The sequence below is a fragment of the Lolium perenne genome, chromosome 7, assembly GCF_019359855.2.
Source record: "Lolium perenne isolate Kyuss_39 chromosome 7, Kyuss_2.0, whole genome shotgun sequence".
Classification (NCBI taxonomy): Eukaryota; Viridiplantae; Streptophyta; class Magnoliopsida; order Poales; family Poaceae; genus Lolium; species Lolium perenne.
The window spans coordinates 236,695,801-236,718,908 of NC_067250.2; the positions used below are offsets into that span (position 1 = coordinate 236,695,801).

Below are 23,108 nucleotides of genomic sequence, written 5' to 3' on the forward strand. Positions count from 1 at the left end.
CCCCTCCCAACGTCAACGAGGCCGGCGGAGGATGGGGAGCCGATCTATGGTGGAGGCGAAACTGGAGAAGGTGCACTTTTTCTTAGAGGCAGTCTCAGCTGATCACGTACCCAGCCGCTAACTAATTGAGATAGCATTCGTGTTTTAGTCTCCTAGAGCGTACGAGTTGTAACTACTACTAGTATCTATCTTGTAGAATGAGTTGTGAACTAGCTAGCAGTATCTATCTTGTAGAATACTCCTCCGTTCCTTTATATCAGCCACATATACTGTTTCATAAGCCACATACTGTTTTGGCACGAAGATTAACACATGGTCAATTGAGGCAATTTTCATTGGTATTGTACATATTTGCCTCTAGATGAACGACTTGAATGGAAAGAAAAGTTTGCAAGTTAGTATGTTGTATCTCTCTTGACTGGAAACATGGTTGGGGTACGATCAACAGATTCCACAGATCTCTCCTCATTAACTCTCCCCAATCGCTAATCCCATCGCTCAACTAGCGCTAGTTTCTTGCGAGGTTAGGTCGGGCGCAACTTTCCTCTCCCCCGCGCGGCATAGCCGCAAAACCTTCGATCAAATTCAAAGCTCATCTAAAATTTTCAGTAGCAGAGGGAATCACGATGGCACGAAGGAGTGAAGATTTTCGTTTTGAAATTGAAGATGATGGAATCTACCCAACAATACTACATCTAGTGGCAGTTTCTTACGTAAATGAATCTACGGGATTACGTGGAGGCGGGAGGAGAATCACGGCTCCTCAATTCACGGGAGACAAGATGATTTACACCAACAGAATTCAACCACCTAATCTCGTAAGCTCATCCCGTAAGAATCCTCCGGTAAGTCTAGCATTTTCGGGAATCTACCTGTCTAAGAGAGAAAGAGGAAAGACACTCTTTGAAGATGAAGATTTCATGCGGCAAGCTAGCTGTGGCTTAATTCTAGGAATTTCATGCGATAAGTCAGTAGTGGTAATTTTACAAACATCCTAATAAGCCTATATTTTAAAATTTTAGTCAAAAAAACTAATGTATACCCTAAGTATAACTTATATAAATGAATGAAGGGAGTAATAAACATTGTTTAAGGAGTGGTATCGTGAAGTCTTTAACATAAATATTGGAACCATGTGATAATTTTCTAAACTTAGAGCATCTCCAGCCGCGTCCCCCAAAGCAATTTGGGGCGCGCCGGACCAAAAAACCGTTCCAGCCGCGTCCTCCAAAGCCCATTTTTGTCCAGCGCCCCCTGATACGGTGTCCGGCGCCCCGAGCCCGTCCCCGTCCCACAGGGGACGCTCCGGGCACGCCGGACACAACGAAAAGCGAGGCGGGCTCCCACATATCGGCGACTATTTGCATAAACCGTTGGTTCGCGCCTATTTTCTCGTCGCTCCTTCCTTCCCGCGCCTCCCACCCCACCATCGCCGCTGGATTTCCCTGCTGTTTGGGCGTCTGATCTCTGCTGAGAGTCGGCACCGTTGTCGCGGCTGGGGCTCCCGCCGGTCGTGCCGCCGTCGCCGCTTCGCCAGCGCGTCCCAGAACGCGTCGTCAAATACGCCCCACCTCCGCGCACAGAAGGTGCTCAACGACTTGCCAGGTAGGCGCGATTGGCCGCTGTTTGTTGCGTCGTCAGCCTCGGCGCAATTTTAACCATTGATTTTGCTTTAGCCATGGACAGCGACGATGAGATGCTTGCCCTGCTACTGGAGGACGAGCAAGCCTTCGACGACGACCTGCGGGAGCATTTGCTGATCATCGCGTCCCTCCAGGACATGGTTGACGCTGAGGCGGAGAAGAGGAAGAGGCCGCGCCGCGGAGGATCAAGGCGGGGAAGAAGGAAGTCGAAGCCCCGACAGAGGATGGAGGGGCATGCCATGCTGCACAACGACTACTTCGCCGATGATGCAACACATGCCGACAATTTTCGGCGCCGGTACAGGATGAGCAAGGGGCTGTTCATGAATATCCTCCACGGCGTTCGAGAGTTCGACCCCTACTTCAAGCTCAAGCTCGACGCTGTAGGCGTTGTCGGGTTCTCGTCCATTCAGAAGTGCACCACCGACATGAGGATGCTTGCATACGGAGCACCTGCCGATACACAGGACGACTACCTTCGCATGAGTGAGTCTACTGCCATTGAGTGCATGTACAAGTTTTGCCGAGCTGTGGTGGGAAAGTTTGGAAAATACTATTTGAGGGGACCAACTGAGGAAGAGACTGCAAGGATCATGGCACAAAATGCTGCCAGAGGATTCCCTGTAATGCTTGGAAGCATCGATTGCATGCACTGAGCATGGAAGAACTGCCCGTTTGCTTGGCAAGGTATATACAAAGGGCGTCATGGATATTGCAGTGTGGTGCTTGAAGCTGTGGTAGATTATGACCTATGGATTTGGCATTCTTTCTTTGGCATGGCGGGATCACACAATGACATCAACGTGTTGCAGCAGTCTCCGGTGTTCAGCAGACTAGTGGAAGGGCATGCTCCACCATGCAACTATGAGATCAATAGCCACGAATATACCAAAGACCATTATCTAGCATTTGTGGAGGATCAAAGGAAATACCGTGGCACCTTAATGTAGCATCTAGCCCTATTTATTATATTTGTTTACTTATTTTATTGTTTGTTGTAATTTAATTTGAAAACAATTCTCGCAAACATTTTTATTCATATGCTATATTTGATAAATGGTTCTGTGTTAAAAAGAAGTATTTTAAATGTTTGGGGGCGGCGTTTGGGAGACGCGGCTGGGGAGCGACATCCCTCAAACGCGGCACGAACAAAACACGTCCTCAAACGTTCAATCCGGCGCGGTTTGGGGACGCGGCAGGAGATGCTCTAGCAGTATATAAATGTTTATAGCATTTTTAAAAAAAGCATACGCGAGACAAGACTAGAAGACTAGACGTGTCGTCTTGCCTCTGTGGCCTAAAGCTGCATTCGATGTGGCTCGGATAAGATAGGACGTGCAGGCCTCGGCGCACGTACAGTTGCCTCGTCGTCTATGCATGTACTGTATATGTCACGCGCTCCGGTAAATCAGCTGCCCTCACCTCCACTACGCCGCAGTTACTGCGACACCAAATCAAAACGGCACCGATTCCCGTCCGGAATCGCAGCAGACGCAGAGGCGGTAATCGTCGCCGCATTGGAAACAAATCGATAGCCTTCCGTTTTCACCGCGTTCCGTTCCCCGGTCTCCGGCTGCGGCACGCAACCTTACCGCCTATAAAGCGATGCGGCCCGAGCCTCTGCTTTCCTGCTCGGTTGTTTCCTCCTCCTCTGCCCTGCGTTGAGGTTTCTCTAGGGTTTCTCTAGCTGGACGGAGACGGCGCGCGCGTTCCGTCTTTGGGCGGCGCTCTTCTTTCTTACCTAGGCGAGTGCGAGTTCTCGGCGAGTTCGTGCATCGATCTTACCCTCGGCGAGTTTCTGCATCGATCTAACAGGGAAGTTCTTGGGTGCAGGAGTTGGGAGCTGCTGCGGTTGGGTACCTTTTCTTCGTTGCCAGAGCAGAGCAGTTCTTGGATCTAGCAGACTGCTGCAAGGTAATATGCTTGATAATGTGCATCCTCCTCTCCTGTATTATGATCTTGTTGGTGCTGGCTGCCTGGCTTGCTTCTATGTATGTGCATGCGTTGTTGTTCCCGTGCTCTGTTATGATTCGGGGTGAGAAGTCTGACTGCTGGAAGGATTTGCAGTCGGTGATCTAGTTTGCTGGGGAATTGATTGACTGGAGTGGGATTTGGATCCAAGATGTTGCAGATCTATTAGGTGCTGCTCGATCTGACAACACATAAGAACATGCTTGCCCAGCACACGCAGTGGAGATTGGTCTGATTAATCCATGCGCTACTAGGAAATATGTTATAGCAAAATGTGTACTGCCCGTGCCAGCAAATAAGTGGTATGGTAGTGCTATTGGGTACGTACGTCGGCAGTAAGGCGTACCGAAAGTGTCGGTACGCTGGTGGTATTGCGGGCATGATCCCTTTTTGGCCCGCCTGGCGGTATATATTTAGAACTGGCGTCGCAAAGGGGCGCAAAGGGGTACGCCGGCGGTAGTACACGCTCAAAAAAATGGCAAAAGTGGGCCACACACACGACCAAGACACACGTTACCCACTACGCACCGCACCATCCGCTCCACCTTCTTCCCCCTCTCTCTTATCTTCTCTTCCTACCTCCCTCCCTAGCTCCCTCCCTCCGGTGCTGCTCCGTTTGCACATCTAGACCACAGAGGCGACGCCCTAGCTCCTTCCCTCCATATGTAGATTCGGTGGATCAGGCATGGATTGAGTGGGGGGAATTGAGCGGCATGGAGTAGGAGAGGAACGGAGAATCGGTGGCAACGGGCATGGGCTTGGTGGTACTGCTGAAGTGCGTGGCGGGGAGCTCCAAGGCGGAGGAGTGGGGCAGCGACGTGGTGCACAAGGGGGGCATGGTGGTGCTCTGGGTCGGGCTTGTGGCCGGTTGGTGGTTCGTGGCCTTGGATGCCATCTTTTGTTTTACATAGTTACCACCAGTGTGGTACCTTCGACACGCGCGCTGGCGTTAACCATATTTGGTCCTTTCGTCGTAGTGATGGTTTATCACATACTTCACGGATCATGTTACACTGTTCACTACGGCCCTTGTGCATGTGAAGATGTGACATACCCCCGTTTAATCTAGGCCTTACCTAATGCATGTTCGCAAGCCATGAGCACTAACTCACTTCTTGAAATAGATAGATTATTATGTATGTTTGTCTCCCAATTGTTTTATATTGTTAAGTGTGTTCTTGTATTCAGGGTGCGTACCTTCTGCCTCTTTATGTAGTTGATTTTAAGCATCATGCACTTTTTCATACTTTTTGATGGTTCCTAGGTGACACTAATTGTTAAGCCTGATTTAGACCAATAGTGAAGTTGCAGCGAAATAAAAATATGTCTATACATTTATATTTAATTGATTTGTAGCATATAATTGTCATTGTTGCTTTTTTATTTCATTTTTATTATAATATCGTATATACTATATTATTACAAATAATTAGAATTTATAACTTTGTCCTTAATCAAACTTCATAAAATTTGATTAGAACATTGTCTGTAAACAATATTAAGTTTTATAAAAGTTCTCAAATAGATTGGAGCTGAGAGACTAAATGCTTGCTTAAATACATCAATTAACAAATCAAAACATCCCTTACGCTCTGTTTGGATGTTTGCATTGGGGAGCTAGACATTGTATTTGGTTGAATGTCCAATACCTAGGATATTGATATTGAGAGCAAATATCAATATTTCTGTTTGGATGTGTTAGATATTCAAAACCTAGACTAGATATTGAAGGTGAATGCTAAATTTGTTTGGCTATCTTTTTTCATTATATCAAATTGGGTCATCTTTTAGCTTTATGATGGATTTGATAATTTGTAACTGAAAGAGCCCATATCAAAGTGAAGGGTTGGAGCTCAACCCATATGGTGATGTGGCACATAATAGATGGCACATAAGAAGTGAGCCTAGCTCACTTGGTTAGGGAAGTGGATGTACGACCTAGCCACCCAGGTTCAAGTCTCCAGTGACGCGAATTTGGGTTCTTATTATTTAAAAATAAAATCACTGTAGGGGCTTCCCCTACTGTATTCCTTTCAAAAAGATAAACAAAATCTCACATAAAGTACAAATTTTTGGGTGCCCTAATAAAGAGTTTTACATTTTGTCTTACATGACCTTTTCTTGCGAGATCTTTGACAAAACATTGACAATGTGCAATCTACTCAACTTTTAAATCACATCACCTAAGATATTTGGTTGAAGTGGAATCTACTCAAAAGTTCATACCTTGTTTAATAAAATAACCTATGTTTGAAGCTATCTAACAAATCATAGCAAGAATTTCATTAATTATATGGAAATTCATTTTGGCTCATTGGTGTAGATGCACTCGCTGCCGGGCAAACATATCTCAAAATGTATTTTTTTTTGGAAAATATTGGGTTGTACTTGCATTTTATGCTTGCACACGAACTTTTGCAAAAAAATAATATTTTTGTTGCCTATGCAAAGAAAGACAATTTCCAATGCTCCAAAACAGCTTTCCACGATACATTTTTTGTCCTATTTACATGGGCAAGCAAAATGTTTTTTCATGCAAAACTTTTGTGAGTGTATTACACCTATGAACAAAAACACCGTGTCCTTAGTTATATACAATTTTACTTATAAAATGATTTTTTGTTAGTTTATGATTTTGTTGTAGATACTTGGTTGAAGTGAAATCTACTCAAATATTTCATATTGTCTTGCATAGAATAGTATATATTTGAAGCCATCTAAGAGACTCTACCAAAAAGTTAATTTGTTATAGACAATTTATCTTTTGTAAATGATTGTATTTATGTGTGAGCTTTTGTTTTTGTTGTAGATATTGCTTGGACACATTTGTGGCTTTGAACATTTGTGTTTTGTCTTCGTGTTAAAATATATTAAGGTTATCACCTAGTTTATTCTCATCAAGATGAGAAACAATGGTGGCCATGGCTTTTGTCCAAGAATGCGAAAGCCCTCCATGAAGAAGCAACCTAGTGAACTCATGAAAAAGTGTCGCAAACAGTTAAACAAAACTCGACAACATTATAGGGTATCGATGCCAAGGACATATAACAATGGTGGTAGGCAAGGTGATGATCATCTTTCCAAAAGAAAGACTAGTCATGTTATGTCAGTGCCTCACACAAATAACTTGACTTGTTCCTCTACACCAAGCAATGGAATTAAATCTTCACATGAGAATATCGGCAAATCTATGCCCTCTTCCTCACGGATTGCTCGGAAGAATAGTGAGATTTCTAGGCACTATTCCTTAGAGCCAAACAATGGTGTGGTTTCTTTTGGGAGAACTGCGAAGTCTTCTTCAAGTCCGAACAATGGGATTGTTCATTTGCAAAATGATGTAGAGAAATCTACGCCATCTTCCTCAAGGCCAAAGAACCACGGGTATTCTCCGAAAAAGAATACAAATGGTGGTGCCATTCCATTCAAGAATATTGAGAAGCCTAGGACCACTTCCTCAAGGCTAAACAATAGCACCGAAGCTTCTCCGTCAGAGAATATCAAGATGCCTAGCTCTTCTTCCTCAAATATGAACAATCACATGGTTTCTCTTCCAACGAAAATTAAGAAGCCAAACAATGGCATGCTTTCTTTGGGGAGGAAAAACGAGTCGTTGAAGTCTCGGCCCTCTCGTTTTAGGGATGGAATTTCATCGGTGTTGAAGGATGACTCAAGTTTTAGGTTAGGTATTTCAAATGTATTGCACCCATCATCCATGTTACGCAAATCGAGGATTACATCACGAATTGTGAATGATGAAGTTCAAAAAGAAGATATCCCGATGGTGATAGAAACTTCGAATCCTAGCTTAAAGTCTAAGGGTAGCCAAGCCAACACAGCAATCCGTTGTGTTTCCTTACTTGGTAAGAACCTCTCAAGTTGCCAAATGGTCGAGGTACCATGCATGGTTAGCAACCAGGAGGAACATGCGGAATCAATGGGAAAGAACATTCAACTTGATACTAAAAGGCTGAGCATTGGCCTTTCGGAGGTTGGAACTGATGAAGACAAGATTAAGAGAATGTGGATGGAGGAGAAGCTCGATACACATGAGGACGGTGAAGATAGTGAAGTTGAGATTCGAAGGTCGAAGAAGATAAGGAAATTTATAACAAATGGAGATGATGAGGATGATGACAATGCTCAAAATCTTATATGTGCTGAAAAAGGTACCGCTGGATTTACCGAAGCAATGGACTCCTCCATCCAACTTAAAGATCAAAGCATTAGGCTTGTAGAAGATGGCGGAGACATTAGTGGAAACTCGAGGAAAAGGACAGAACAATTGCCGGAAGAGAACCCTAAGACACATGAAGACAATGATAGTGAAGAACCTGATAGCTGTAGGCCAAAAAAACGTAGGAGAAAACTTATTCTCATTGACTACGAAGATGACGAGGATGGTGATCAAAATCGGGCAGGTGTTGAGATTGGTACTGCTAGATTGACAAAAGAAACGGTTGTTGTGAAGGAATGCTCTACCGAAGTCTCTAGTCCATTTCTGTCTGCATCTTTAATGCTGCAACAGTATGGTTCCCTGCCCATAGATGAACACGTTTGGAGGTAAAACATTGTTTTCTTTTCCAATGCCAAGTGCCATCGATACTTAACCTGTATGCTAATTTTATGTTTGTTTATTCAACAGCGGAACCTTTAATATAAGCAGCAACAAAAATATTTCATTGGCTGCACATTTGTCAACCAAATGCTGTGAGGAGGCGTGGAACCTGGCAGAATCCTTGCAGCAAGAGATTGTAGTAACTAAGCTTCCTAGGTTGGAGGCTTGGCCTAAGAGCTTTGAGGCATCAAGGCCCACTGATGACAACATTGCTTTGTATTTCTTGCCCTGCAAAATGAGGTACCTTGCTTACTGTCTAAGATCAATTTGCATCGCCTCTACCTATTTCACCATATAGAATCAAATAGTTCTGACTTTTGTCCTTAGGCAAGATGCAGACCTGGATCAACTAGTTAAGGAACTTGTGGAGAATGATATGGTCTTACAAGCTGTTATTGCCGAAGCTGAGATGCTCATATTTCCTTCTATTCTACTGCCTGAGCAACACAAAAGTACGTATTCTATTATTATCTAAAAATATAATTGTCCCAGAAATGTCCTGTTCCTGATTTCTAGCAGCATTTGTATTCTAGTGTAGCTATACTAATCATCCTTAAGAAATAATATAATTTTTCATCAACCAGTATGACTGACTTTCACTACATTGTAATATTTGACAGCATTTGTATTCTAGTGTAGCTATACTAATCATCCTTAAGAAATAATATAATTTTTCATCAACCGGCATGACTGACTTTCACTACATTGTAATATTTGGCTCATCTGTTAAGTGACTTACCATGCTCTCTTCTTCTATTGCAGCCTTCCAAGGGAAACCATACCTGTGGGCGGTGTTCAAGCGCAGAAAAAGTAAGGTTGCCACAGTGGAAGCGCAACATGGGAGAAGACACTGTGCACAGAAGGAGATTGGAGAACAGCTTGCTTCACATTGCAGTGTGAGCAAAGAAGTTCACCATCTTACTGGGTTAAACATGGACGGTGGACTTGAAACTCCAGAAGAATCGGAGATGCAAGGTATGGAGCAGGAACAGAATCCCTCTTTGGCTAGAGCCAACACCCAGAGTCCTGCTACTAGAGATCCAACTATGGATGCTACAGGGTCTGCAAACCATGGACATACCCACTCGAGATTGGCTGTTTCTACAGGAGCAATGTTTGGTTTTGTGGTTCAGCGGGGTCCGAGAATCGAGCAATTCATCCAAGAGTTGCAACGTGAAGGCGCTGTAGTCGTTGCAATGCGTGGGGAGATGATAGGGTCAGGTCTTGGCCCGGCAGCAGCAAGTGGTAGAGAGGCGGACAAGATGCCACAACCGAGCTCGTCATGAATGTGTTGCCATGGTGTAAAGGTGATCTTGGCCTTCAGCTGTTCTCGGCCAACTCTTCAGTTCTGCAGGACGTTTTGTAACAGGCAAAGAAGTTGAGTTGCTCCTCAAGCTTGGTCGACCTTTGCGTGCACCACCTTTGCAAAGAAGTTCAGGCTTTTGCTTTCCTGGTAGTGTTGTGGTCAGTACTGTATCCCTAGTTGTTTTCTACTAGTTTAGTAGAGGTCAAATGTTTCCCTGGCTATGCGTTGCACTAGTTAAAATTTGCCTGAAATGCATGCACATATTCCCACGCTAGCACACTAGCTTGTTTTTTGATGCTTTTCGTTCAACGGTATACTTGCTTGCGCATCATGGTTGTTAGATATATTCTGTGTGCATGTATTTGGTAGTTTAGAATTTGCAATCCGTCTTCTACTAGGAGAGCTATCTTAGGGCGCGTTTGATAGGCTGCATCTATTTCCTGCACCACTGAAGTCCCCTGCGCGTCTAAGATGGATCAAGCCATAAAAGCCACGTTGTTTGGTGATCTGCACATAGTTTTTTGGTCCCGTGGAGATTTGGGCTCTGCCTGTTTGGTAGATCGGTTTTTAGGCCTTGTAGCAGCCCAGAACGCTGCCACTACTATTTGGTTGCAACCCATAATCCGTTTTTGCTCATCTCGTCCCTTCATTGGTGAGATTATGAGCGATCAATAACACAAGCAAGGCACCAATGAAGTCCCCTGCGCGTCTAAGATGGATCAAGCCATAAAAGCCACGTTGTTTGGTGATCTGCACATAGTTTTTTTTGGTCCCGTGGAGATTTGGGCTCTGCCTGTTTGGTAGATCGGTTTTTAGGCCTTGTAGCAGCCCAGAATGGCGCCACTACTATTTGGTTGCAACCCATAATCCGCTTCTGCTTATCTTGTCCCTTCAGTGGTGAGATTACGAGCGATCAATAACACAAGCAAGGACACAATCTAGACGACAAAGAACTTAGCAGTGACCGATACAAGTTCACGGCACACCATTTTTCAGACACGATCATAGTTTTGGATACGGGAGATAGGATCATAGTTCAACACACTAGACATGAACATCAACTAGACACGACATGGTACCAGGTTAGCTTCAGATATGATGCTCATCGACTAGACATGACATGGTACCAGGTTAGCTTCAGACATGATGCTCGGAGACGACACACCTGGTGTCATCGCCATGGTACGGGCATCTGCTCACCACCTGAGTGCAGGTGTGGTCGAAGATGATCACACTATACTCGAAGGAGGACACCTTCTTGAAGGTGAGGAACTGGCCTACCTTGAGCTGATGGGCGATGGCGAAGGCCGTCCACCCCTGGTCGATGAATGCATCATTGCCTTCTCTCCTCGTAGTCATCCTCCAATTGCATCCGGTGTTGGTGGTGACGATGATGTTGGAAGGAATTTTTCCGAACCACTTGACGAAAGCTTTAGGGATCATGAGCCGGCCGACGGTGGGCTTGAAGATGATGCGGAGGAAGTGGTCCGGCCCTGCGTCCTCGTGGAAGTGGCCGATCTTAGCCGACCTTCCACGACACTTATTCGCCGGTCCCTCGCTGGGAACCTCAGCAGGTGACCCAACCATGATCTTCTCAGTCTACCAGAAGAACACATGCCATTAGAGGTGTGCCTGCTCACAAGTAGTTTAGATGAAAACTGACATTGATAACATTAGTAAGACATCATACATTTGCTCATACGGCAGGCATAGGGAGTGGCCACAAACTAAGTGTAGTGTGCAACGACTGTGGCACACATGACTAAGTTTGAGACCACCACCTAGCCTTCCATTGTGTCTTTGTTGAATCATTGGCCAACGCAAATGAGGCCTTATACATTTGGTCACATGGCAAGTAGAGGGACTATCCTCAAACTAAGTCTAGTGTGCAACGAATATGGCACACACGACTAAGTTTGAAGGCAACACCTTGCCTTCCATTGTGCCTTTGTTGAATCTTTGCAATGCATTAGACAAACCAAAACGAGGCCTCATATGTAGGATCACACGACAGGCAAAGGGAGTGTCCGCAAACTAAGTCTAGTGTGCCAGTAATATGGCACACATGACTAAGTTTGAGGGCAGTACCCTGCCTTCCGTTGTGCCATAGTTCAATGATTGGCCAATGCAAAACTGAAGAAGCAGAAACATGCAAGCAGGGTATCACAGGCCTCATACAATGAGGACATATGGAGGAGATGTTTGACCAGAACCAATGGCATATTCATGTTAAGTCATGGCATGGGTTTTGATCAATCATCTCCCCATACTATGATCTCAGGTTATAATTATTGGCCTAGTTCAATCAAGAAAAAACACAAGTAGCAGTTTAAATTGAGTATATTACGTGTGGTACTTAGGATACATTACAAATTCTACTTAGGTCACATTACAAAAATCTCCTACAGTACATCTAGAACACATTCATCACTTGTCACAAGTAGCTCTGATCCTTTTGAGCTTATCCTTGATTGCAAAGTTTACTTGAAGCAGATCGTATATGTCATACTCTAGTTTTCTCTTCTCAGCCTTCAAAGTCTTTTTTTCTGCCTCCCATTCATGTTGTACAATCTGGCTGTTTCACCAATCCAAAGCCCGGTCTATGAAGGATCTACCGCAATTGGAGATTAGAGTAACAGATCTAAGCAAACCGAGACTGTGAACAGCAAGAACTAGACAAGAACAACAAGCAATGGCGAGGAACACCTTGCAAACATCAATCTGAACCCTATCCTAATGGAAACCCTAGCAGATCTAATGTGCATTGATACGTCCAAAACGTATCTACTTTTCTGAACACTATTGCTATTGTTTTGCCTCTAATTTGTGTATTTTGGATACAACTAACACGGACTAACGCTGTTTTCAGCAGAATTGCCCTGGTGTCTCGTTTTTGTGCAGAAATTCAACTTTCAGGAAAATCCTCGGAATTTATGTCGAAGGGCTTATTTTTCCAGAAGAATCACGGAGCCAGGAGGGCAGGCCTGGGGGAGGCCCAGGGCCCCCACACACTAGGCCGGCGCGGCCTGGAGGGGGGGCGCGCCGCCCTAGCGTGTGGCCCCCTCGGCCAGCCTCTGACGCCCCCCTCTGGACTACTTAAGGGTTTCGATCTAAAAACGCGAGAAGTCGGAGTCGCCAGAAACCATCCAGTACGCCGCCACCGTCGCGAAACTCCGTCTCGGGACCAGAAACTCCATTCTGGCACCTCGCCGGGACGGGGAATTGGAGGAGATCATCGCCATCGTCACCACCGACGCCTCTCCATCGACCAGCCATGTTTCCCCCATCCATGTGTGAGTAATTCCCCCGCTGTAGGCTGAAGGGGATGGTAGGGATTGGATGAGATTGGTCATGTAATAGCATAAGATTGTTAGGGCATAGTGCCTAGTATCCGTAATTGGTACTTTTATGATATTGTTGCAACTTGTTATGCTTAATGCTTGTCACTAGGGCCCGAGTGCCATGATCTCAGATCTGAACATGTTATTGTTTCATGATGATATGCATTGTTTTATGATCTTACCTGCAAGTTGTATACACGTATTGTTGTCCGGAACCCGAGACCCCAAAGTGACAGAAATTGGGACAACCGGAGGGGAAGGCGGTGATATGAGGATCACATGTGTTCACGGAGTGTTAATGCTTTGCTCCGGTGCTCTATTAAAAGGAGTACCTTAATTTCCAGTAGATTCCCTAGAGGCCCGGCTGCCACCGGCTGGTAGGACAAAAGATGTTGTGCAAGTTTCTCATTGTGAGCACGTACGACTATATATGGAACACATGCCTATTGATTGATCAGTACTTGGATACCGCTTTATTACTATCTGCAAATGCCCTACCTTGATTGTTACATGAGTTTCTCTCATCCATGAAACGCCCGTCATCCATCACGGTGCCTACAGTATTTTAATCCTGCTATTTACTATAATCACTACTGCTGTCTTTGTTACTCTGCTGCTGATATTTCACTACTGCTACTACTATAAAACTGTTACTACTGATCATAGTTTTAAAACCCGGACCGGTGATCGAACCGGTGAGGCTATTGGTTCAGGTTTTACCGGTCGGACCACTGGTTCACCGGTTCATGGTCTGGTTTTTTTGATATAGATTAGTATATTTCTTACATATAAATTCTGCAATAAATAAATAATTATGTATGTAAAAATATTTTAGACTTTAAATTTGACATAATAGTTCACATCATAACATAATAAATTAATGAGTAGCTGATCACCAACTTTTTAACTTTGCCCTATCCAAGACAACCAAGTCCCTACACACACATGTATGCAACTAGTTGAATGCCCGTGCGTTGCTACGGTTTCACTTTTTTTCTCACAATGTAACAATACAATACAATAGTTGTAAAAATTTACCGTGTATCAAGAAAACTAATCACAAGATATTAAAAAAAACTCATGAGATTCTAACCCGTCTGAAATATATTTGACAATCATTATATTTGACATCGTTTGAATATGAAATAAGTATTGCACTAATTAACTATTTTATATAAAAAAATGTCCTTCTCGGTGCTCGTTAGAGTATGCCGTACAATGTATGGAATATTTTCTAGTGCTTCATTTTTATGGTACTTGAGAAAGCGTACCATAAAAAATATTTCCGCACAACAATATTTGTCATTAGCATGTATAGTTTTAGTGAAAAAATAGAAAGTGCATCGTAAAATACCCACCGTGTATATTGAATGAACCACCTCTTTACTATTCCATGAGAGCATAATATAAAAAATAAAATAACCAGATGCTTTCCTATAGATAAATGTCTCGTCATTATCTTAATTACCAAAGAAAGTAAAACATATGAGTTTTATTTTAGAGATACTCACATGCTGCAACTTTGCGGAATACCGGTTGGTGACTTGCGTGGCCAGAAAAATATATCGGCATCCCATCTAGGTTTTAGGTAGATTGTAATTCTTCGTATTTTTAGGCGCTGACATGATAGATTCACTGGTGCAGACGTAGTCTGCCATCATATATAAGTTAGGTAAAAATAATCAAGCAAAAAGAAAATAACGACAATAGAGCGGAACTGAGTACCTTTAGGTATAATATGTGTGTTCGCTTTCTTGGTCTTATTATGCCGTAAGTGCACCACCTTTGCATGTGTAAAAGCCTGTGAAGTATCTTCCAAAAACATTGTGTTGGGCTCTATGATGGTACCTTGTTCCGGAACATTCAAGACATCCATATCTATATTGTTCATTACCTTCAAAAGTGCAACAATTTTATGTGCAAAATTTATCGAAACAAAATAAAACTTAAACATTGGCATATAGAAACATGCGTAGAAAATAAAGACAATCACCTTATTTTGTTGTGGTTGTTTAATAGTCGATGAGCCTATGGAGGTGAGTTCTTTTGGAGTATGGATAATATGTGTTTTGGCCCCAGCCATGATCTACAAAGGTGAAACATATTATCAAATAAAAACTCTACATATCGAAATATGAAAAATGCATTTAAACACAATTTTTTTATTGCACCTCTTTTGGATATGTCAAACTCGGTGAGCTTTTGTTTCTGGCAAGCATCATCCCGTCGGGGCTTATTGTCTCCATGTGTTTATGCAATCTAAAAAGCAGAGTAAAAAATAACTGAAATAAATGACAATCTCTTGAAAAAAACACTCTCACTCTCTCTATCCTATTCCCTCCTTATCCTAACATTTCTCTTCTTCTCTGCCCATGCCGGAGCGGTCGCTACTCACCCTACCCAAATCCTCTAGCCCGCCCGACAACCCTCCGCGCCACCATGCCTGAGCCCGCCCGCCCGTCCTCCTCTTCCTCCCTTTATCAACCCCGCCAACCCAATCCTCGAGCCGGCGTCGTATCGCCGCTAGTCAACCTATCCCGCGCGGCCGTCTTCCAGCTCGCCAGCGCGGCCCCTTCACGCCGGAGCCCGGGCGTGCGGCCAACCCCCGCCTAAACGTAAGAATATGATCAAAATGTATCAAACTTACCGTTTGTATTGACGGTATAAGCTTGTGTGCTCTCTAAGGTTATCTGGGGGCGATGCATATGTGCTTGACAATGGGTTGGGCGCAGACGATGTACCCACATAGGAGCAGGATATTGCGATGGACTCGGCGGCTAGGGTGTTATGCTTAGTCGCGAAGCGAGCATTGCAACGTTCGTGTTGTGCATGCCTCTCCCCGTGTGGTATGATTTGCATGTTTGCTCTTCGGTGTGCAATCTGACGTCACCTCTCAGCATCGTCCAACAATGCTATTCTGCTCGCTCCCGAGCCCTTTGTTGAGATCTGCTAAATGTTACACTACTGGTAGAATTGATTCAACAGCTAAGAAGCATACATAAACCTGATAGACAAGCAGCATGTAGTAAAACATCAACAAGAGAAGTAAATGGTACACTACTCTTTATGCATATTGCAAAGTACGTGAACATTTTCTCATTGCCATCATCCGGCTTGAACATGTAGACCATAAAGACCATCGAGAGAAGTAAACCTGAAGTGTGCTCCGAATACCTGGAATGGCAGGGAGAAAAAACGAAGACACGGTTCATAGACGATGACGGACAACGACCTGGTACGACAGCGTTCTTCCTGGAAGGATCTTTGTACTTTTTTTTTGTTTCCGTTGGGTGGTAGAACGACCTGGTGCGACCTGTATTTTCGGTTGGGTGCTAGAAGGATCGTTATTTCAGGAAGGTATGTTGCAATGAGGTGTATAATAGGAAAGGTATCGTGATTTCTGGATCCCTATCGTGATTGACCTTCAGGTCATTATTCCTGGAAAGGTATCGTGATTGACGTTGAGGTCATTATTCCTAAAAATGTATCTTGCCATAATTAGCTTGTCCGTGGAAGATTTTGGGGATCTGACTTGATAATTTGTGAGATCTGACTTGATCGGACGAAGTGGAGTAGGGAGAATAGATTGGATGGCCAGGATCTTTTCAATGACGACCATCAAAGTGCGTTGAGTGTCAAACGGCCAACTCCCATTTAATAGTAAAGATTTAAATATTTGCAAACATGCTAAGTAGCCACCAAACAGTTTTTTTCTGTTTTGAAGGGAGCAGCTAACACGCATAATATGCCATGCATGGCAAAGCTGGAAGCATGAAGCCCATCACGTGTCTAGTTGGTTCATTTTTTTGGTGCTACCGTGTAGGTCATGTACAAAATGAACTTATGCTTGCTCTGCACATAATTGAGACGTAGCTCAGCTGGTAGAAGAATAGGTTACTGGAATAGAAGGAGGGACGCGGGTTCGATTCCTACTTCGGTCCATTAATTTTTCTCGCGTGCTGCAATCCATCCAACGGTTGGACTGGCGATTGGTTACAGGCCGGTTTCACGAGAAACCGCTGGTCGAGCCGCGGTTCAGCCGGTTTTTATAGGGTTGCTTGCGCGAACGGTCAAGTGCGCCTAACAGACCGGTGTAGGGTTGGTTCCGGTTTTTCCCGGTTCAACCGGCGGTCTGGTCCGGTTTTTAAAACTATGCTACTGATAAACTCTTGCGAGCAAGTCTGTTACCAGGTGCAGCTGAATTGACAACTCCGCTGTTAAGGTTTTCAAGTATTATTTGTCTCCCCTTGTGTCGAATCAATAAATTGGGTTTTACTTTCCGCGAAGACTGTTGCGATCCCCTATACTTGTGGGTCATCAAGATTATTTTCTGGCGCCGTTACCGGGGAGCATAGCTTTATTTGGAAGTTCACTTGGATTGATATTGTTCGCTGCAAATTCTCCATCATGGGTAAACCTCGCGATACTAAAGTCGCCATATTACCATCCACTATAAGAAAAGGTACAACTCTGAGTACCTCTGCTGCTCTTGATTCACCATCTGTGATAGATAAACTTGTTTCACCACCACAAGCTTCACATGCTGGTACTTCTGCTAGATCTGAAAGTTCCTCTTATAATTTTGATGATGCCTCTGCTGTGCTTGATAATGATGGTTCATTAGGATCTTTTCTAGATGCTACAATTGCTAGGTCTAGACAAAATGAAAATGCTGAAACTCCTAATGAAAATGCTGCTACACCTGTTAATTCACCTGAGTCTGTTGAATACTCTAGTGATGATCCTGATGAAGATTATGTGGAACTTGATGATGATTTTATTGATAAATGCAATGCTACTACTGATGCAAGAAAAATTAAAAAGTTGCTTGCACAACATATTGTTAGATATAAACTGTCTCCTGATCCTAAATTTGCCACATCTCCTATAAATATTAAGGATAAGGATTATGATTTTTCTCTTGATTTATCTCATATAGCTATTGTTGAGAAAACACCTTTTTGTGGTACTGAAAAAGAAAGTGCTGTAGAACACATGATTGAGCTATCTACTCTGAGTAGCTTGTTTTCTGATGATGTTAAGAAGCGTACTTATTTCGTTGCTAAAATTTTTCCATTCTCATTAAAGGATGATGCTAAAACTTGGTATAATAGTTTGCCTCCTGGTTCTATTGATAGTCCAAGTGAATTGCTTGATGTTTTCTTTCGGAAATACTTTCCTGCTAGTGCTCAACATATTGCTTTGCGGAAAATTTACAATTTTGACCAGGAAGATGGAGAGAAATTGCCGGAAGCTTGGGCAAGATTTTGCTCTCTTATCAGAGCTCGGCCTGTACATGATTTGGAAAAGCATGATTTACTTGATATATTTTATAGTGGACTAACCATTGAATCTAGGGCATACCTGGATAGTTGTGCTGGTTGTGTTTTCAGGAAAAGAACTCCAGACGATGCTGAAGAATTATTGGCTAGAATAGGCCGGAATCATGATGATTGGTCTACACCTGAACCAACCCCGACACCAATATTGAATAAGAGGGGTATGATTAAATTAAATGATGAAGATATGAGGGAAGCCAAGAAATCTCTTAAAAAGAAGGGTATTAAATCCGAAGACGTGAAGAATTTACCTCCCATAGAAGATTTATGCAAGATAACTGATGTGTGTGGTTGACACGTCCGTTGGGAACCCCAAGAGGAAGGTGTGATGCGCACAGCGGCAAGTTTCCCTCAGTAAGAAACCAAGGTTTAATCGAACCAGTAGGAGTCAAGAAGCACGTTGAAGGTTGATGGCGGCGGGATGTAGTGCGACGCAACACCAGGGATTCCGGCGCCAACGTGGAACCTGCACAACACAACCAAAGTACTTTGCCCCAACGAAACAGTGAGGTTGTCAATCTCACCGGCTTGCTGTAACAAAGGATTAACCGTATTGTGTGGAAGATGATTGTTTGCAGAAAACAGTAGAACAAGTATTGCAGTAGATTGTATTTCAGTATAGAGAATTGGACCGGGGTCCACAGTTCACTAGAGGTGTCTCTCCCATAAGATAAACAGCATGTTGGGTGAACAAATTACAGTTGGGCAATTGACAAATAAAGAGGGCATGACCATGCACATACATATTATGATGAGTATAGTGAGATTTAATTGGGCATTACGACAAAGTACATAGACCGCTATCCAGCATGCATCTATGCCTAAAAAGTCCACCTTCAGTTATCATCCGAACCCCCTCCAGTATTAAGTTGCTAACGACAGACAATTGCATTAAGTATTGCGCGTAATGTAATCAGTGACTACATCCTTGAACATAGCACCAATGTTTTATCCCTAGTGGCAACAGCACATACATAATCTTAGAGATTTCTGTCACTTCCCCAGATTCACGGAGACATGAACCCACTATCGAGCATAAATACTCCCTCTTGGAGTTACAAGCATCTACTTGGCCAGAGCATCTACTAGTAACGGAGAGCATGCAAGATCATAAACAACACATAGATATAACTTTGATAATCTATATAACAAGTATTCTCTATTCATCGGATCCCAACAAACGCAACATATAGAATTACAGATAGATGATCTTGATCATGTTCGGCAGCTCACAAGACCCGACAATTAAGCACAATGGGGAGAAGACAACCATCTAGCTACTGCTATGGACCCATAGTCCAGGGGTAGACTACTCACTCATCACTCCGGAGGCGACCATGGCGGCGTAGAGTCCTCCGGGAGATGAATCCCCTCTCCGGCAGGGTGCCGGAGGAGATCTCCAGAATCCCCCGAGATGGGATTGGCGGCGGCGGCGTCTCAGTAAGGTTTTCCGTATCGTGGCTCTCGGTACTGGGGGTTTCGCGACGGAGGCTTTAAGTAGGCGGAAGGGCAGGTCAGGAGGCGGCACGAGGGGCCCACACTATAGGTCGGCGCGGCCAAGGGCCAGGCCGCGCCGCCCTAGGGTTTGGCCACCTCGTGGACCCACTTCGTCTCCTCTTCGGTCTTCTGGAAGCTTCGTGGCAAAATAGGACCCTGGGCGTTGATTTCGTCCAATTCCGAGAATATTTCGTTACTAGGATTTCTGAAACCAAAAACAGCAGAAACAAAGAATCGGCTCTTTGGCATCTTGTTAATAGGTTAGTTCCAGAAAATGCACGAATATGACATAAAGTGTGCATAAAACATGTAGATAACATCAATAATGTGGCATGGAACATAAGAAATTATCGATACGTCGGAGACGTATCAGCATCCCCAAGCTTAGTTCTGCTCGTCCCGAGCAGGTAAAACGATAACAAAGATAATTTCTGGAGTGACATGCCATCATAACCTTGATCATACTATTTGTAAAGCATATGTAGTGAATGCAGCGATCAAAACAATGTATATGACATGAGTAAACAAGTGAATCATATAGCAAAGACTTTTCATGAATAGTACTTCAAGACAAGCATCAATAAGTCTTGCATAAGAGTTAACTCATAAAGCAATAAATCAAAGTAAAGGTATTGAAGCAACACAAAGGAAGATTAAGTTTCAGCGGTTGCTTTCAACTTATAACATGTATATCTCATGGATATTGTCAACATAGAGTAATATAATAAGTGCATTATGCAAGTATGTAGGAATCAATGCACAGTTCACACAAGTGTTTGCTTCTTGAGGTGGAGAGAAATAGGTGAACTGACTCAACATAAAAGTAAAAAAGAATGGTCCTCCATAGAGGAAAAGCATCGATTGCTATATTTGTGCTAGAGCTTTGATTTTGAAAACATGAAACAATTTTGTCAACGGTAGTAATAAAGCATATGAGTTATGTAAATTATATCTTACAAGTTGCAAGCCTCATGCATAGTATACTAATAGTGCCCGCACCTTGTCCTAATTAGCTTGGACTACCGGATCATCGCAATACACATGTTTTAACCAAGTGTCACAATGGGGTACCTCCATGCCGCCTGTACAAAGGTCTAAGGAGAAAGCTCGCATTTTGGATTTCTCGCTTTTGATTATTCTCAACTTAGACATCCATACCGGGACAACATAGACAACAGATAATGGACTCCTCTTTTATGCATAAGCATGTGGCAACAATTATTATTCTCATATGAGATTGAGGATATTGTCCAAAACTGAAACTTTCACCATGGATCATGGCTTTAGTTAGCGGCCCAATGTTCTTCTCTAACAATATGCATGCTTAACCATAAGGTGGTAGATCTCCCTTACTTCAGACAAGACGAACATGCATAGCAACTCACATGATATTCAACAAAGAATAGTTGATGGCGTCCCCAGAAACATGGTTATCGCACAACAAGCAACTTAATAAGAGATAAAGTGCATAAGTACATATTCAATACCACAATAGTTTTTAAGCTATTTGTCCCATGAGCTATATATTGCAAAGGTGAATGATGGAATTTTAAAGGTAGCACTCAAGCAATTTACTTTGGAATGGCGGAGAAATACCATGTAGTAGGTAGGTATGGTGGACACAAATGGCATAGTGGTTGGCTCAAGGATTTTGGATGCATGAGAAGTATTCCCTCTCGATACAAGGTTTAGGCTAGCAAGGTTATTTGAAACAAACACAAGGATGAACGGTGCAGCAAAACTCACATAAAAGACATATTGTAAACATTATAAGAATCTACACCGTCTTCCTTGTTGTTCAAAACTCAATACTAGATATTATCTAGACTTTAGAGAGACCAAATATGCAAACCAAATTTTAGCATGCTCTATGTATTTCTTCATTAATGGGTGTAAAGCATATGATGCAAGAGCTTAAACATGAGCACAACAATTGCCAAGTATCACATTATCCAAGACATTTTAGCAATTTAATACATGTATCATTTTCCAATTCCAACCATATAACAATTTAACGAAGAAGAAACTTCGCCATGAATACTATGAGTAGAGCCTAAGGACATACTTGTCCATATGCTACAGCGGAGCGTGTCTCTCTCCCACAAATTGAATGCTAGGATCCATTTATTCAAGCAAAACAAAAAACAAAAACAAACCGACGCTCCAAGAAAAGCACATAAGATGTGATGGAATAAAAATATAGTTTCAGGGGAGGAACCTGATAATGTTGTCGATGAAGAAGGGGATGCCTTGGGCATCCCCAAGCTTAGACGCTTGAGTCTTCTTAGAATATGCAGGGGTGAACCACCGGGGCGTCCCCAAGCTTAGAGCTTTCACTCTCCTTGATCATGTTGCATCATACTCCTCTCTTGATCCTTGAAAACTTCCTCCACACCAAACTTAGAACAACTCATTAGAGGGTTAGTGGACAATAAAAATTAACATGTTCAGAGGTGACACAATCATTCTTAACACTTCTGGACATTGCATAAAGCTACTGGACATTAATGGATCAAAGAAATTCATCCAACATAGCAAAAGAGGCAATGCGAAATAAAAGGCAGAATCTGTCAAAACAGAACAGTTCGTATTGACGAATTTTATCGAGGCACTAGACTTGCTCAAATGAAAATGCCCAAATTGAATGAAAGTTGCGTACATATCTGAGGATCACTCACGTAAATTGGCATAATTTTCTGAATTACCTACAGAGAATTTTGCCCAGATTCGTGACAGCAAAGAAATCTGAAACTGCGCAGTAATCCAAATCTAGTATGAACTTTACTATCAAAGACTTTACTTGGCACAACAAAACACTAAACTAAGATAAGGAGAGGTTGCTACAGTAGTAAACAACTTCCAAGACTCAAATATAAAACAAAAATACTGTAGTAAAAACATGGGTTGTCTCCCATAAGCGCTTTTCTTTAACGCCTTTCAGCTAGGCGCAGAAAGTGTGTATCAAGTATTATCAAGAGATGGTGCATCGTTATCATGAGCTCCCCCATCCGTAGTGGTACTAAGGGCTTTGTCAATTTTAGGCCTATAATAATACTTCTTTGGTTTAGGCACTTTAGAGACATACATAAACTTTTGCTCCTTACCCACATAAGCTTTCTCCTTATATTTAAGAGAAGAAAATGTTGAACCCAAGGTTCCCATAGCTTTTTCAAGTTCGTCAATCCTATTGCTTTGATCGTCATGGACAACACAAGTTCCTAGGACACTAATTCTTTCATCAATTCCTCCTAAGGATTTATCAAGTTCATCAGTTTTATCAAGTAACATTTCCGATTTAGCTTCAATACTTGGAAAAAATTTCTCTAAGGTTTCCAATTTTTTCATAACATCTTCAAGAGAGATTTCAGTTTTAACTTCATCAACAGGGGGTATTCC

General features: G+C 43.0%; 2 protein-coding genes across 4 annotated transcripts; one reads left to right on the forward strand and one right to left on the reverse strand.

The window, feature by feature from the left end:
- Nucleotides 1-3,042: 3,042 nt before the first annotated feature.
- On the forward strand, nucleotides 3,043-9,809 carry LOC127314006 (uncharacterized). Of its 3 annotated transcripts, XM_051344470.2 has the most exons (6): nucleotides 3,043-3,388; nucleotides 3,477-3,557; nucleotides 6,424-8,174; nucleotides 8,257-8,469; nucleotides 8,557-8,681; nucleotides 8,992-9,809. In XM_051344470.2, the coding sequence occupies exons 3-6, from the start codon at nucleotides 6,517-6,519 to the stop codon at nucleotides 9,513-9,515; spliced, it is 2,520 nt and encodes an 839-aa protein (XP_051200430.1). In that variant the 5' UTR covers nucleotides 3,043-3,388; nucleotides 3,477-3,557; nucleotides 6,424-6,516; the 3' UTR covers nucleotides 9,516-9,809. The 3 variants fall into 3 exon arrangements, with proteins under 3 accessions (XP_051200430.1, XP_051200429.1, XP_051200431.1); XM_051344469.2 differs by having other exon boundaries at nucleotides 3,477-8,174; XM_051344471.2 differs by lacking the exon at nucleotides 6,424-8,174 and having other exon boundaries at nucleotides 3,056-3,388.
- An 863-nt stretch (nucleotides 9,810-10,672) lies between these two features.
- LOC127315519 (B3 domain-containing protein At1g49475-like) lies at nucleotides 10,673-11,122 on the reverse strand. The gene has a single exon (XM_051346001.1). The coding sequence runs from the start codon at nucleotides 11,120-11,122 to the stop codon at nucleotides 10,673-10,675; it is 450 nt and encodes a 149-aa protein (XP_051201961.1).
- Nucleotides 11,123-23,108: the final 11,986 nt, after the last annotated feature.

Coding starts and splice junctions, on each gene's coding strand:
- LOC127315519 (XM_051346001.1), bottom strand. CDS start 11,122: ATGGTTGGGTCACCTGCTGAGGTTCCCAGCGAGGGACCGGCGAATAAG.
- LOC127314006 (XM_051344469.2), top strand. CDS start 6,517: ATGAGAAACAATGGTGGCCATGGCTTTTGTCCAAGAATGCGAAAGCCC. Junction 8,470..8,556: donor TTCTTGCCCTGCAAAATGAG/GTACCTTGCTTA, acceptor TTTTGTCCTTAG/GCAAGATGCAGACCTGGATC. Junction 8,682..8,991: donor ACTGCCTGAGCAACACAAAA/GTACGTATTCTA, acceptor CTTCTATTGCAG/CCTTCCAAGGGAAACCATAC.